Raw genomic sequence first — 14,426 nt, 5'->3', positions numbered from 1 at the left:
TTCAGGTAGGAATCTAAATCTTGGGCTAAAACAGAGAAGTAATTTTAGGCGGGAATCTAAATATTAGACTAGAATTAGGAAGTAGGCTTCAGACATGAAAATGACTTTTGGCTAGGACAGGGAAGACAGCTCAGATATTTTGGTCATCCTGATAAGCCGTTAGAAACAGTAATCACGGGAGTGTTCACATAATTGGGTTTAATGCCTTGCTTGTTCTTTGACTATTTGCATCTATTGTATTGATAGATCCTCAACCTAGAACTGACCTTAACACTTGCATGTAACTAAACTGGTACAAATGCAGATTGGGAAAAAATAAAATAATAAAAGAAAAAAGAAAAAAAAGAAAGACTACAGGATAGCAATAAAAAAGCAACAGTCATAATTCAAGCATTTGCTTTCTGAACTTGAAATCTTGTAGCACTGTCTATCTACATCAGAATGCTGGCTCTCAGCCAAAAAACTTTATCAGATGCCAGAACTGAATAATTCTTCAGGATGCTTTTGCCCTTGATATCTTATACTCTTCAGTAATTTATAACCTCCCAAGAATTTAAAATTAAAAATAATTATATTTTAAAGTGATTTTAACCTCTTATGTGGTTTTTAATCAGGAGAGAAATAAAATACAGATAATCTAGTGAAGATCTCTTCTTGAGTATAATGATTTTATGTTTTGTACTAGTGAAGTTTACTGACCTACAATCAAGGTTCACCTGAATTGCAGATTGGTAAATATTTAATTTCTTCTTCTTTGCATTACTCTTTCTTTGTTTAAACAAATCTAATTTAATCTTTCAGAGTCATTATTGATTTCGTGCACTAGTCTAAAAGTCTGAATAAAACATATAACATACATGTTTTCTCAAATGCAGAAACAAAGAATGATATCAGAAGTGCTTTAAGTTAAAAGGGCAGACACATTCAAAAATGGAAAGAAAACAATCATCTTTATCTTCCAGTAAGTAAGACATTTTGTACAAATTTTCAGTTTGTAATGCACCAATGTAAGGAGTCATAAAAGACCAATTCCAGTGGAGAAGCTCAATAGCTATCGTATAAAATTCCCCCATGTCCTTGTTCCTATTGCATAAATCCAGAAAACAGAAAACACTGTATTAAGCATAACTTTTAGTCTTAATTAAAGTCAGCTTTGTTATTCTAAAGCCCAGGATATCACTTATAATAACATCATGCCACTCAGAAATATTATATATATTTATTTTACACATACAATTTGCCATCAACAAAAGCATGTACTTTGTAGCACCCCAATTGAAGGCCTGATGATCAAAAATATACCTTGTATCATTTTGTACAGTTTCTGTAGTACAGACATGGCTTTGAATGGTTTTCGGAATCTACCTGGGAAAATGTTATATCACATTCTATAATTTGCTCTGTGATTAAAAATTGGTCACTTACACCTCACTTCCAAGAAACTTTCGTAGCATGAATGCTGATTATGATAATTACCAAGATACATCAAATTCCAGATATAGAACATTATCAACTCTACCCTCCATTTCCCCAAGAAAACCTTACATGATACCACAGTAACATTTTCATGTGAACCTTTCATTTTATAATGCTAGTTACATTTCTAGATCAGTTATATCTAGCCAAGCTAAAGCACAGCATCTTTTTATGTCTCAAGAAGACTACAGCCATCACAAGTGGTTGCTCAGAAAAGCCCACAGTCTTTGAGGTTCTCTTTTATTATTATATCTGTCACTGCATCAAACACGAATTTGACGTTTTGTGTGTCGGTAGCACAGGTCATGTGAGAATAGATTTCCTTATCTTCTTTTTTTAAGTTCAGGTCTAGAAACTGGTTCTTGATGTAGTTCCCTGCATCTTCGAATGTATTTGGCCCTTAGTGAACAAAGAAATAAAAGAAGTAACATTAATCACGTCTTAAAAATAAATCACGGTTGTACGTTACTATTTGATGTACGGCATCTTTATGTACATCATCTCTTGATTTCAAAGTCAATGTTTGCAAGGTCAGATTTTAGAAATTTGTAGCACCTACATGGTATCATATACTATGCCAGCTTTTCTGTAATTTCTGAGAGTTATATGTTGATTCATTTAGATGCATATATAACCAGATCAAAGAAGAGGAAGCTGTGAATTTGGGAGGCAGGAAGGTGATTGTTGGATATGGATGGAGGAAGAGCAAGGGGGACAGAGAGAAATGATGTAATTACAATTTAAGTTTTAAAAAATTTAAAAGCTGACAACAAGGCCAATGATACAAATAACACACACTCTAACAAGTACTACATGTTACGTTCATGTACTTGTGCATATACTTTAATACAAACTAAAATAAATGACACTACGGCAGATGGTTAGATTGCAGAGTGTTGAGCAAAAACTTACAAAGAGAAAGGAGATAAGGTATGGAGGAGAGCATGGGAGTGCAGCTGATCTGGTCAGTGACACTCCTCCCCTGGTTCTTCGGACTGGAGTTGGGAAATAGATTGGAATTTGGAAGATCTGGTCAGACAGCACTGCATGAGATTTAGTTGAGGCAGTATACAAATGAAACAGGATAAATGGTGACGAAGCTCATTGGCTTGACTGCTGGGTGAACAGAGGAGCTGAGCTGAGCTGTTGACGGCTATAGAGACTGGCCCTTTACTCCATGTGTGAGACACTCTAGTTGATCAGATCTTCCCCAGATCAGATGGGGAAGGCTATACATAAAATAGGAGGGCTGATAGATTCAGGGATACTAATTTTATCTAACTAATTGGCTTCATACCAGTGTTGCGGGAAATATTAAAAAAAAAAAAAAACAATTCATGCTACAGCTGACAAGGCACTGGCAGAAAGGTCTGCCTGTTCTCAGCTCGGAAGACAGGCTGACCTGTTCTCAGACCAGCAGACTCTGACTCAGAGCTCCAAAATCTCTCCATCTGGCTAGCTAAGTTCCCAGAGTGGGTGGGTGCCACACATGCCCCCACGCTTCCAAATTCCCTGGCTGGCTGGGGTGCCATGCCACCATTCCTTCCTCTGGAACCCAGCTGAGTCACCCAGGAAGGAAAACACCACACAATCTTAGTTTTGAATCAACAGATAATACAATCGCTGGGCGCTGCAACTAGCATCCTAATTAATTTGTAAGCTATTCTAAGTTATAAATCCTCCAGTAGTGGATCCCTGCGGATCTGCCACTTGAACCAGGGGCCTCCCCTACCTATATTGTATCCTTCCTGATCTCTCCCATTCAAAAGTCTTCTTTCTCCTGCCTCCCTCTTCCTCTTCCCGACTGGAGACTGGAAGTCTGCCTACTCCTTGTCCAGTGATTGGTCCCTTGAAATCTTTATTCATTAGGGGAATGTTCTGCCACACACCAGAACATTATGTGCTTAGGACATCGTAGAAAGGACCCTAACCATTTTCTAATGAGATTGCAATAAAAATTTCACTTTCATACTTTATTGCTAGAAGAACAACTCTGGGAGGAAAAATTATTTCCATCATATAACACAGCAATGGTTAGAAGGTAGACCAGAGGCAGAGCTCTTGCCTAGCAAAAGATTACAGATTCAACACCCAGTGCTAGTAAGTAAACAAATAAATAAACAAATGAGGTAAAATACAATAAAATAAAATAAAACAAAGATGAAAAACTTGGAAAGGTAAATATTAACAAGAATACAAAATCATAGGAACTATATTTATTGCTAGTGGGAACGCAAACTGTTCTAGTCACTGGGGAAGGTTGGACACTGCATAATTTCATCAGTTTGAGATTCTGGAAAATGGGAAACTGTAATATTTGAAACAATTGTAGTTTCTGGAGTTCAGGGGGGAGAGTAAGGGCATATATAGGTGAAACCTTGGTTTTTGAGAACAACAGAACTATGTCATATGATACTTACTGTACAAATTCTCCAGTCTAGATCTGTATATCTCCCAATGTTCCATTTGTTTCAGGTTTGGTCCTTGGCACTATTGGGGATTGTAGAAACTTTATTTTTTTATTTTTTTGTTTTTTGGTTTTTCGAGACAGGGTTTCTCTGAGTAGCCCTGGCTGTCCTGGAACTCACTCTGTAGACCAGGCTGGCCTCAAACTCAGAAATCTGCCTGCCTCTGCCTCCCAAGTGCTAGGATTAAAGGTGTGCACCGCAACTGCCTGGCTTGTAGAAACTTTTAAAGGAAATATTAAAACTCTTACGGGTTGGACCTCATGGGAGGTCTTTTGGCTACCAAGGGTGTTCCTTCAAAGGGGACTGTAGGAGTCTCAACTCTCTCTTGTTTCCTTCTTAACAGAGAGCTAACGGGCTTCCTCTGCTACACTCCTTTGCCACAGACTTAGAAGGAACAGGGCTCACTGACTATAGATTGGAACTTCACAAACTATGAGACTAAGAAAAATGCCCTTCTCCTTATCATCTGTTTACCTTGGGTATTTGTTATCTTCAGAGAAGACTAATAACAGGTGGCTACATTTCATGCATTTAGCAACATGCATAGAACTGTGAGACACAGAGAGCAAGTCCTAATTAAATTGTGGACTTTGGTTAATCCCATGTCAACATCACTTCATGAAGTACAACAGGCAAACTGCAGCAAATCAATACAAGATGTAACTAATTGGATCCTATGTGAGGGGTAACAGAGGAAGTATATAAAACCTCTGCACTCTCAAAGTATTTATACCTCTGTGAATTAAACCTGTTCTAAGAGCTGTATTAATTAAACATATATCCCTTAACTGTGTCTGTATTTAATTTACATCATTAAATGTAGATTCATGATTGTATTTATCACATGATAGATATGTAAGCATTATAGATGATGCTTGCAGTTTTAGAATGACACACTCTAAGTAAATATTAACCAGTATAAATATCGACTATGACAGACTACCATGGTCTTAGGACATATAATACCCAGAGAGTCACACTAGACATACATTTATGTTTAAATTTCAACCATTTCAGTCTGCGATAAGTTCATTGAGAACAGTACAGATAAGCACTTGCACAACTTAGTCTTTAAAGGTAAACCAACTGTTTCATGTGACATGCTCTCAGTAATTACTGAGTGACAGGATCAGCAATCAAATGGTGGGACATCAGGAACTGAAAGAGAAGGGACACTGTTGTCACAAACATTCCTGGTGTTCACTAGCAACACTGTAGACACTGAAGAGCTACTGAGCTCCATTGTGACACTGTGAGCTCTGGATAAGGTGACTACAGTGACATTATTATACAGAAGGTAATACAGTCTGCAGCACCATTTGATGTGTATGCACAGTAGCTACTCTCAGCAATCTCACAATTTCCACTGTATGGCAAAGGCTCCTCTTTATTTGAGAGAGTGTTTTCAATGGGAGCCACAGTCATGTTCAAATCCAAACACGAGTGCTGGAGAGATGGCTCAGTTGGTAAAGAGCCTGCCACAGAAGCATGAGGACCGGAGTTTGGATCCCCAGAACCTATGAATAAACCTGGGTGTAGCAGTGTGCTTCTGTAAACAACAGAGATGAGTGAGAAATAGGGTAGAGGCAAGAGGGTTCATGAAACCCATTGGTCAGCCAGTTAATTTGCATAGATTAATTTCAAGTTCTGTGAGGGACCATGTCTCAAAAAAATAAATGTTGGGACAGAGGAGGGGTGGAGATTTTGTTCAGAGGTTAAAAAGCATATACAACTCTCATGAAGGACCTAGATTTGGTTCACAGAACCCACAAGGTGACTCACTATTGTCTGTAGTTCCAGTTTCAGGGTATCCAGAGCCCTTTTCCATCCTCCAAGGGCACTGCCATATGTGGTACACATACATTCTTGTAAGCTCACAGGTTAAAAACCAGTTAATTTTTAAAGAGTGGAGAATGATTAAGGAAAGATATTGAATACCAGCCTTGACATAATACAGTTGTGCACACAAGCTTGCAATGTACACCCATAAAGACATTTACATATACAATAACAAGTACATCACATGCACAAACAAATGCACATACACACAGAGAAGGAGAGAGAGACAGAGAGAGAAATAGACAGAGACAGAGACACAGAGAGAAAGGTCTTACAGAGTTTACTGTCTAGAATTGAGGGGAACAATCTTACCAGTGTATTCTGGAAAGCAGATGCTGAGGTGCACCTTAGTCACTTTCTCCTGGAAGAGATCTTTCTTGTTAAGAAACAGAACAATGGAGGTGGTTGCAAAATACTTGTGATTACAGATGCTGTTGAACAGGTGAAGACTTTCATGCATTCTATTCTGTGGTGTAAAGAAAGAGACTGTGTAAGGCTGTTATCTGCTGAGTTTGAGCATACATGTCACAAGCAAGTCCTAGACATAATACGCATGTTTGTAAGGTGGACATTGGGATGGGAGTGCAGTACTATATCATTGGATAGCACTGTTGAGTTTACCTTGCTCTCTCCTCTGCCTCCACCTTCTGCATCTCATTTACTTACCACCTCTTCATCTTCTACAAGCACCATGTCATAGGCACTCAGCGCTGCACAAAATATAATGCACGTCACTCCTTCAAAACAGTGGATCCATTTCTTTCTCTCTGATCTCTGGCCACCTACATCAAACATTCTTTAAAAATAAAATAAAATAAAATAAAATTACTCCTCCAAATCTTGGCCAGTGGTTGACACTGAGTACATATTTCAATAAACTTAAAAGACATTTTCCCCATTTCTGTTAGATAAGTTGATCAAGGATTACAGGAAAAAAAAAAAAAAGAGAGAATTTTTTTTTCCCTCTGCACATAGGACTGTGTGAAATTATTCTCATGGTAACTTGAATGATTGGAAATTTTAAAGCAGTTACAATTTGAAGCAGTTTAAAATATTGGTCTTAGAAAACTTTGATAAAGTTTATATATTTTTTTCAAGAATAAATAGACTGGAACATTGGATGTGTCAGTCTGATAATATAATTCTCTCTGATCTCATCCTACAATTTTTTAATCCAAACAATTAGTTTGTGTTCTATGCTAACACTGATTTAAATCAGTTTTTATGAAGATGAAAAGATATGATTGCTGTTTTCAAAGATCTTGCTGGCTGACAGATGCAATCCATCTTAGTATTATGTAATTAAATATTCAAATATTCAAAAAGTCTGCCAGTACACGGTGGGGTTTAAGTCATTCTGATGGGTCATGAAAATCACCCAAAGGAGGTCATTGTGTTATGCCTAGGTCTCGAGATCCCCAGGAGACCTCAAAGAATTGCCAGATCTGATATAGTGAGGCAAAGAGTCTGTTAGTAATTTGAACCCAGGTTCAGATCTCGATCTGTGCAGGGCAGGATTGCGATCCTGAGTCTAGGGGCTTAGGGAATTTATACACAAGCAGGTTCTGGGGTTTCATGGTTACATGGCAGAAAAGGGAAGTCATTCTTCAAACACAATTCCATCTGTTTAGGTGGCAGGCAGTGTCACACAATTGAGGAGGGATACTCCTTTGGCCTTTATAGTGCTATCAGGGGTAAATGTTTTTACAAACCAGTCACAGCTGTCTGGGAATGCTTAACTGACTTAATCTCTCCAAGGATTGTGGTTCTTGATTCTCCCAAGGCCAGAAACCACCTGCGCTGGGGAGTGCCTAGTCATCCATCAAAGAAAGTGCCAGCCTCTGTGACATGGGGGCTGGGAGCCTGGGTTGCTTATCTGTTCTCAGGCTGGGATTTGCCATTCCTGGGAGGGGGGTTGCACTAAGGAGTGCTATTGGAATGAGGTTGCGAGGTTGCGCAGGCTGCCCAGCCTCTTCAATTGAATGTGTGGACTCAGTTCTACATTATCAAATTAGTATCAATCATCATGGTCAGAGAAAAATAAGTAGCCAGCACTTCCTCTTTGCGCCACTGTGTCCCTTTTCTTACTGCAGAGGTAAAATGCAATCTCTATTTTACCTTTTTGTTTCCAACTGTTCCCTCATCAAGTCATCAATGTCTGTCTCAGGGCCAGTGTAAAAACATTCTCACAGATTGCCTGTTGCTGCTGTTCCAGCCTCCAGAGAGACTCTTGCAGAACTCCTCCCTTTGTTTAAATATGCTTCATGGTGAATAGACATTACAAATTCACTTTCCTGCTTGAAACTCTTTCATTGGTTATCTTTCCCTTAGAACAAGAAATAAATTTGTGATGAACCACAGTCTGTGGCGACTATTCTCATCCTCACTGCCCTTCTGAACTTGGTTCATATCATTCTCTTCTCAATACAATGAAATCATGGTGTTTTCTTAGTTTAAATCAATATAAATATAACTTTCTGATGGCTCTTTCATGACCTCTCTCCTTTTGAGGGGGCATGTTCTTTCCCTTTCAATTAGTTAATTATATTTTGATACAGGGTCTCCTGTAGCTCAGGGTGGCCGTGAACCCACTATGTAGCTGACCCTGTCGTTTCTTTCTGCTTTCATGTTACAGGATGTAGGATCACAGGTATATGACATCATACAGGTATGTGACATCATACAAGTATGTGATATCATACAGATATGTGACATCATATTGATGTGCAACATCATACAGGTACGTGGCCTCATACCAGGCTTCTTTTGTTTAGCTGTTCATTACCACTTCTCTCTCAACTTTCATATTTTGTCATCAATGTTTCATCTACAGAGGAGGCTTTCTGAGAGTCTTCACAAGTTCTTGCTCTTCATTTCCACTTACTTTATATGGAACTACTGTTACTTTATGAGAGCTATACCAAACAATAAAAAATATGATTCTTCTGTTTAGCATCTATTATGTTTAATAGAATAGCAGCCTTGTGAGGCAGGCACTCTATGTAAGCAACTGCTTTATTTACATTGACCAGCAGGATGTCTGGCACATAGTACATATGAAATAAACATTTGCTAAATAATTGAACAGAGACCATGTTGATGAAATGAATGGGCAACTTCTATGACAAGCACATGTGAAAGTATCTATGTGAAAGGTGACAGAGTGTGACTGCACAAATCAAATTAAGTTTTTAAAAACCAGAAGGAAAATTTGATATACATGATTTAATAACTACCATCTCCTTGGTAATTCATTGTCTATTTAATCAAAGGTTATTGACTGTTTGTAATACCAGTCACCAAAAGACTTAGCCTCTAGAGCTTCCAATCTGTCACTAGTTGAGTGTAGCTAGTAGGAAAGGTTATAAACTGCAATGCACTGATGAGTAATTACAAAAAATGTCAACAGTGTAAAAATCTAAGAAAATGAGGAATTGAACTTTTGAAAGTGTCTAGAGAAGCATCTGGGTATAAGCAACAGAGGAAACAGCAAAAACAAAAGATTGAAGGAGTCTCAATGAGCTGCTTGTGGCTGGCTAGCTGCAAAGTAAACTGACTCATAGGTATCTTGGATTTTATATTTCAATCATAGGACTGTATAAGAGGTGGGGTGGGAGATAATAAATAATATGTATGGAAAATTGACATTGTTTGTTTATTATGTTACTAAGGCCACTCTAAAGTGAGGACAGAAGACATATTTGATAAGGTCAAAACTAAGTTAAAAGCTACAGGAATATCATCATATTTGAGATGGAGATGATAATTACTGAAAACATCCGGGATGTACAGACCTAGAAGGTAATAATTCTTAGCCTAACAAATGTCAATCAACTAATTTCATAAAAATGACCAGAAGTACAATGCTTTGGGTTTGATAGTAAAAGCATGCCTGAAATCCCAGGACTCTGGAGGCACAATCTGAAGGATCAGAGGAAATTCAAGACCACACAATCTGCATAGTGAGAGGCTGGCTAAAAGAAAAACCATATTATTTTGTCCTTCATATTTCTCATGCTAACCCAGCAGCGAACAGATAAATGAAGCTAAAATTTATCCACTGATAAGAAGGGAAAATTTAAAAAGTCTAAAGTTTAACTACAAGTTGGAAAACACAGGCAAAAAGATAAGAACTGTAACAACAAAGCTATCAACTCTGGGACAAAAAAAAAAAAAAATTCCACAAATGCTTCCACCCAAACCCAACTATAAATGTACAGATATATTTTTTTATCTTCCAGATGTGTTCAAGTTACTTGTTCAAGGTTGTCATTCATTTAACAGTTTCTGAGTCTGCTGTATTTTAGGTTCTATGCTAGGCAATATAATAGCTTATTTGTGTGATAGTCTCTCCTTACATATAAACCTATATAGTATATCAAAGGTCCCTAACTCATTGTAGCATGTTGAGCTGGCTGGAATGGTCTCCAGTTGTCTCTCTCCAGGTCATACAGCAGTTTTTGTTGTTTTTGAAATTTCTTTTGAAGTGTTTCCCCATCTTTCAATAGGAATAGTGTAGAATATCTGGATTCCAAGTGATACACATGTCCCCCACTGTGTTATTTGTTAGCCTAATTAGATCTAGGATCTTATCAAAGGAATGTGATTTTGCGCCTTAGACAGTGCATTAACTTGGGCTCTGGAAAGTACATCGCTCAGATAGCATTCACAGTAAGCTTTTCCAGTCCAGCCATCAGTCTTGTTCACACCCACCAGATTTGAACAGATAGGACTTCAATAATTCTAGTTTTATTCTTGAGCTCTAATGAACTCTCCAGAGACTGCTTAGTGGAAACTAAGTGATCTTGGGCCCAGGACAGTGTAATCACATGAAAAGGGGATTTGGATTTTGAAGAGAGAACTGTGTGTTTTTTTACAGGAAGAATGTCATGATTGGGAGTGAAGGACATGAAGGCTAAATTCTATCCATTAGCAGGCCTTGGCTTTGCTGGAGCGTTTACTTCTTTCTCTTTTAACAAGCCTTTATGCTCTACTCAATCATGACCTATTCTGAATTACTGTTCTTCATTAACTTACATCATATTTTCAATCTAATTGCCTTCTAATTTTTAAATTCTTCATAAAACTTTCTCTTTCAGTTGTAGTTTAAAGAAATTGCTCCAATCTATTGCAGGTGACCCAGTATTTTACGGTGAGAAAAGTAATATGATTTCTCGAAAATTAGTCTCATCTTGTTTTATGTTCTATTACTAAGTGCAATGCTAATAAGAATGACAAAGATATGAGCGTTCTGAAAGGAATTTTATGCAGGGCATAAATGTACCAGAATTAGCACAAAGGCACTCCACACCCTTCTTCTTGCATACTTATTTTCTACACATGTGTTCCTTTGCATTCATTAGCACAATGATCTCAAGGGGCTCAACACCAACTTGAAGCCCTGAAGAGTCTGAAGTGATAATCAAGGTGAACGTAAGCCCAGTCACCTCACTGGCTCGGTATTGACCTTCTCTGGGGATATGGCAATCTTGCAGCTGACTAGTAACTCTTGACAGGTATGAGAAGGTGTCCTTCTCTTCAGGTAAATATAAGCAGTGGAGAGATACAACAGTAGTGACAATATCTTACACTTGTATAAATGTCATATTTGAATTGTGCTTTCTTCCTGAGATACGTATTAATAGCTGTAGTTTTCTTTGTTCATGATAACAGTTCTTTGTGTCTGAAGGAAAAATAATATTCTGCCCACTAAAAACAGAGCCTTTGAAAAGATGAACTAAGATTTTTTTTTAAGTACTTTTAAGTATTACTTTTTGACTGAATTCACTATAAGAATGTGGAACTTAGAGAACATGCCCTAAATTCTGTTCTCAGCATTGAACATGACCCCATAAACATGTTTAGATCTTAGTTTTCTTTTAAGAAAGGGAGGACAAAGATCACCCAATCTTTGTTCCTAGTGACAAAATGTTTTCTAACGTCCATCTTTGCCCGAGTGTTCATGACTCACACAAGTCGCACAATGTTTTCTGTACAGAATGACACAGAAGCCAGGGGCCAGAGGTCACTGCATGCTTCTCTAAACCATCTGTTGTTGTTGAACTGAAATGTTCATTAGCAAATGAGATCAAGGTCCAGAGAGTTGCTTTTATGTTGATTCCCCTGGACATCACATTAGCTTTATGAAAAGTTAGGTCTCATTTCTCTGATATTATAATGACTTATTTCTCATATATATTTAATTTCAGTTTCTTATAAAAATTCAAATGAGGCCTATTTTATAGAGATGTAAATTAATGTAACCTTTTCAAATAAGCTAAAGGTAGCAAAAAGGAGTTTTACTTACATAGTTGATTAGACACACACAGAGAGAGAAACACACAGACACACACACACACACACACACACACACACACACACACACACACACTGTGACCACTCTGTGAAAAACAAAAACCAAAAACCATTTATAGTCCCTGCCTGATGGTTTAGACTGACAGGAATGGAAATGTATGGATAGCTTTAGCTCCAACAATGAGACTTTCAGAATGTTACATGGAACTTGCAGTACTAATTTTAGATATTGGGGGAGGTTATTTAGTTAAATTTTAGGAAGGATTTATAAATATTTTCAAACATCTGTGGGTAAAACTAGGATTCCAGAAATCCAAAAAAATAAATAAATAAAAAAGATTTTAAATCATTGATTAGGATATAGATAAAAATTAGCAAGCCAGGCTTTTAGGTAATATCCAAATATTGATTATGTGTTAAATTGTCTATGATATCAACATAGGGCAAGTCACCAGAGTCCTACGACTGGGTTAAACGGCTGACTAAATAGTTGCATTTTTATGGTTCTCTTTAATCAGTTGAATTTTATGAATTTATGTCAAATAGTTGGCTAAATATTTGACCACACAAAAGTACTTATGCTTCACATTATAATAAATTGGTATGAATAATGTGACTATTACAATCTCTGAAAAACCATTACATAATCAATGAGAGCTAATCACTGGCAATGCTTCTGTAACTTATTCATGATAGATGTCATCACTGCTCCTATAGGTCTCTGAAAAGGTTCCATTTCTAATCGTTTCTACTCTATAGCCATATAAAAAACCAAATACTAATTATAGCAAGAATTTGTTTTGAACTATTTTGTTAAATGAGATTTGTATAAGATGCTGACTAAGTCAGAATTGGTTTAAAGCCTTAGGATGGTCACATGTGAGGACACACGTGAGGATATGAATGGCTAAACATGTGCCATTGTCATGCAACCACAGTAAAATGATCTGCATGCTTCTTCCCTAGCCCTGTTTTGGAAACAGAGAAGAATAGATATTAACTGACACCAAGGGTGTGCACAGAGGTATGTCTAAATCCCTTAATTAGTCTTGACATTAAAAAATAATCAAAAAGATGTAGAGCCAAAAGTGAGCCAGTACAAAAACTGCCATAATTACAAATGCCATTTATCATGTGCATTATAATTTTAAATGATGAATAACTAGAATATATTGCATGGAAAAACTATTTTCAATAAAAACATAAAAAATAATTCTGCCTTATAATTTAAAATCATGAAGTCATTAAAATAAATTCTAGGTTGTGCATGTTGTAACATACATACAATCTGAACACATAGGAGAGGGAGGCAGAAGACTGATAAGTTTGAAACTAACCTAGGCTTCTTTGTGAGTTCGAGGCCAGAGTAATGCTACTTATCTCAAAATTAAGGGTTAAGAAAATAGTTCAGCAGTAGGGAAACCTGCCTAGTGTGTTGAAGACCATAAGTTTTATACCCAGCTCTAAAAAGCAAACAAGTAATAAAATCCGATCATATATTATATTGATAACATTAATCATGACCACATAATTAACAAATATGTAGCATAGGTAAATTAACATTATATGAGAATAACAAATATAAACTGGGATTTAGCTGCTGGGTAGACAAGAAGCCCTGTTGCCAAGCCTGGTTACTCATACACTTGGAAATGAACACAGTGAATACTATTCCACTTTATATTTTAGAAAAACTGTCAGTGTTTTTTTCAAATCACAGATCTGTTCAAATATTACTGAAAGCAGTTATGCCAAATTTACAATTTTTAAGCTCTATGTTGAGGTTTCCAGTCTTTCTGTCTCTTATGCAGAGTGCTTTTAGTTCTATAATTGTAGAACACGTAAGGAGAAAATAACTTTTTTTTTTTTTATAATTGATAACTCGGTTTAGGTTTGTTCCTAAGTCACTTAAGTATGGGAAATTACTTCACGACAGGACTTAGATTTTCATCTTATTTTCCAATGACATAGCAACTTGGACACCTATAAACATCAGTGGCCAGATCGTTAGAGTTAGAACACTCTGCTTTGATAAGAGCTCTTCAGATAAATTGGCCTGTCAGCTTGACAGTCGGCACTCGGGCTTGAGAAGAACTCTAAGATAATTTCCATTAAATTATATGATGCATGGAGATGATCCATTACTTTGGCAGAGAGAGCTTTTTATTTGGTAATTATTCCTATTTAAAATTCTAGAGTTCTCTGTATGTAAGTTAAGTAATGTAAATTAACTCTTTGGTTTTAAATAGTCTTAGATGACTTGTGCTATGCTAATACAAACCAATGGTAATATAATGTATTTTAACACCTGGGCGACTGCTGAAGTGA

At 37.0% G+C, this 14,426-nt stretch overlaps 1 protein-coding gene across 3 annotated transcripts in view; it reads right to left on the bottom strand.

Moving 5' to 3' along the window:
* Nucleotides 1-931: 931 nt before the first annotated feature.
* Gnat3 (G protein subunit alpha transducin 3) overlaps nucleotides 932-14,426 on the bottom strand; it is a 56,678-nt gene continuing 43,183 nt past the window's right edge. For 2 of the 3 annotated variants that reach the window (XM_034519223.2, XM_076913142.1), the window contains exons 6-8: nucleotides 6,450-6,579; nucleotides 6,096-6,249; nucleotides 932-1,875 (exon numbers count right to left, since the gene is read on the bottom strand). In XM_034519223.2, coding sequence (XP_034375114.1) covers nucleotides 1,685-1,875; nucleotides 6,096-6,249; nucleotides 6,450-6,579 — 475 coding nt within the window. In that variant the 3' untranslated portion in view covers nucleotides 932-1,684. Of the gene's footprint in view, nucleotides 1,876-3,896; nucleotides 3,967-6,095; nucleotides 6,250-6,449; nucleotides 6,580-14,426 lie in introns of all 3 variants that reach the window. The other variant, XM_076913143.1, reaches the window with a different exon arrangement.

The sequence above is a fragment of the Arvicanthis niloticus genome, chromosome 15, assembly GCF_011762505.2.
Source record: "Arvicanthis niloticus isolate mArvNil1 chromosome 15, mArvNil1.pat.X, whole genome shotgun sequence".
Lineage (NCBI taxonomy): Eukaryota > Metazoa > Chordata > Mammalia > Rodentia > Muridae > Arvicanthis > Arvicanthis niloticus.
The sequence above is the reverse complement of the archived record's forward strand: the minus strand, read 5'-3'. Positions and strand labels throughout refer to the sequence as shown.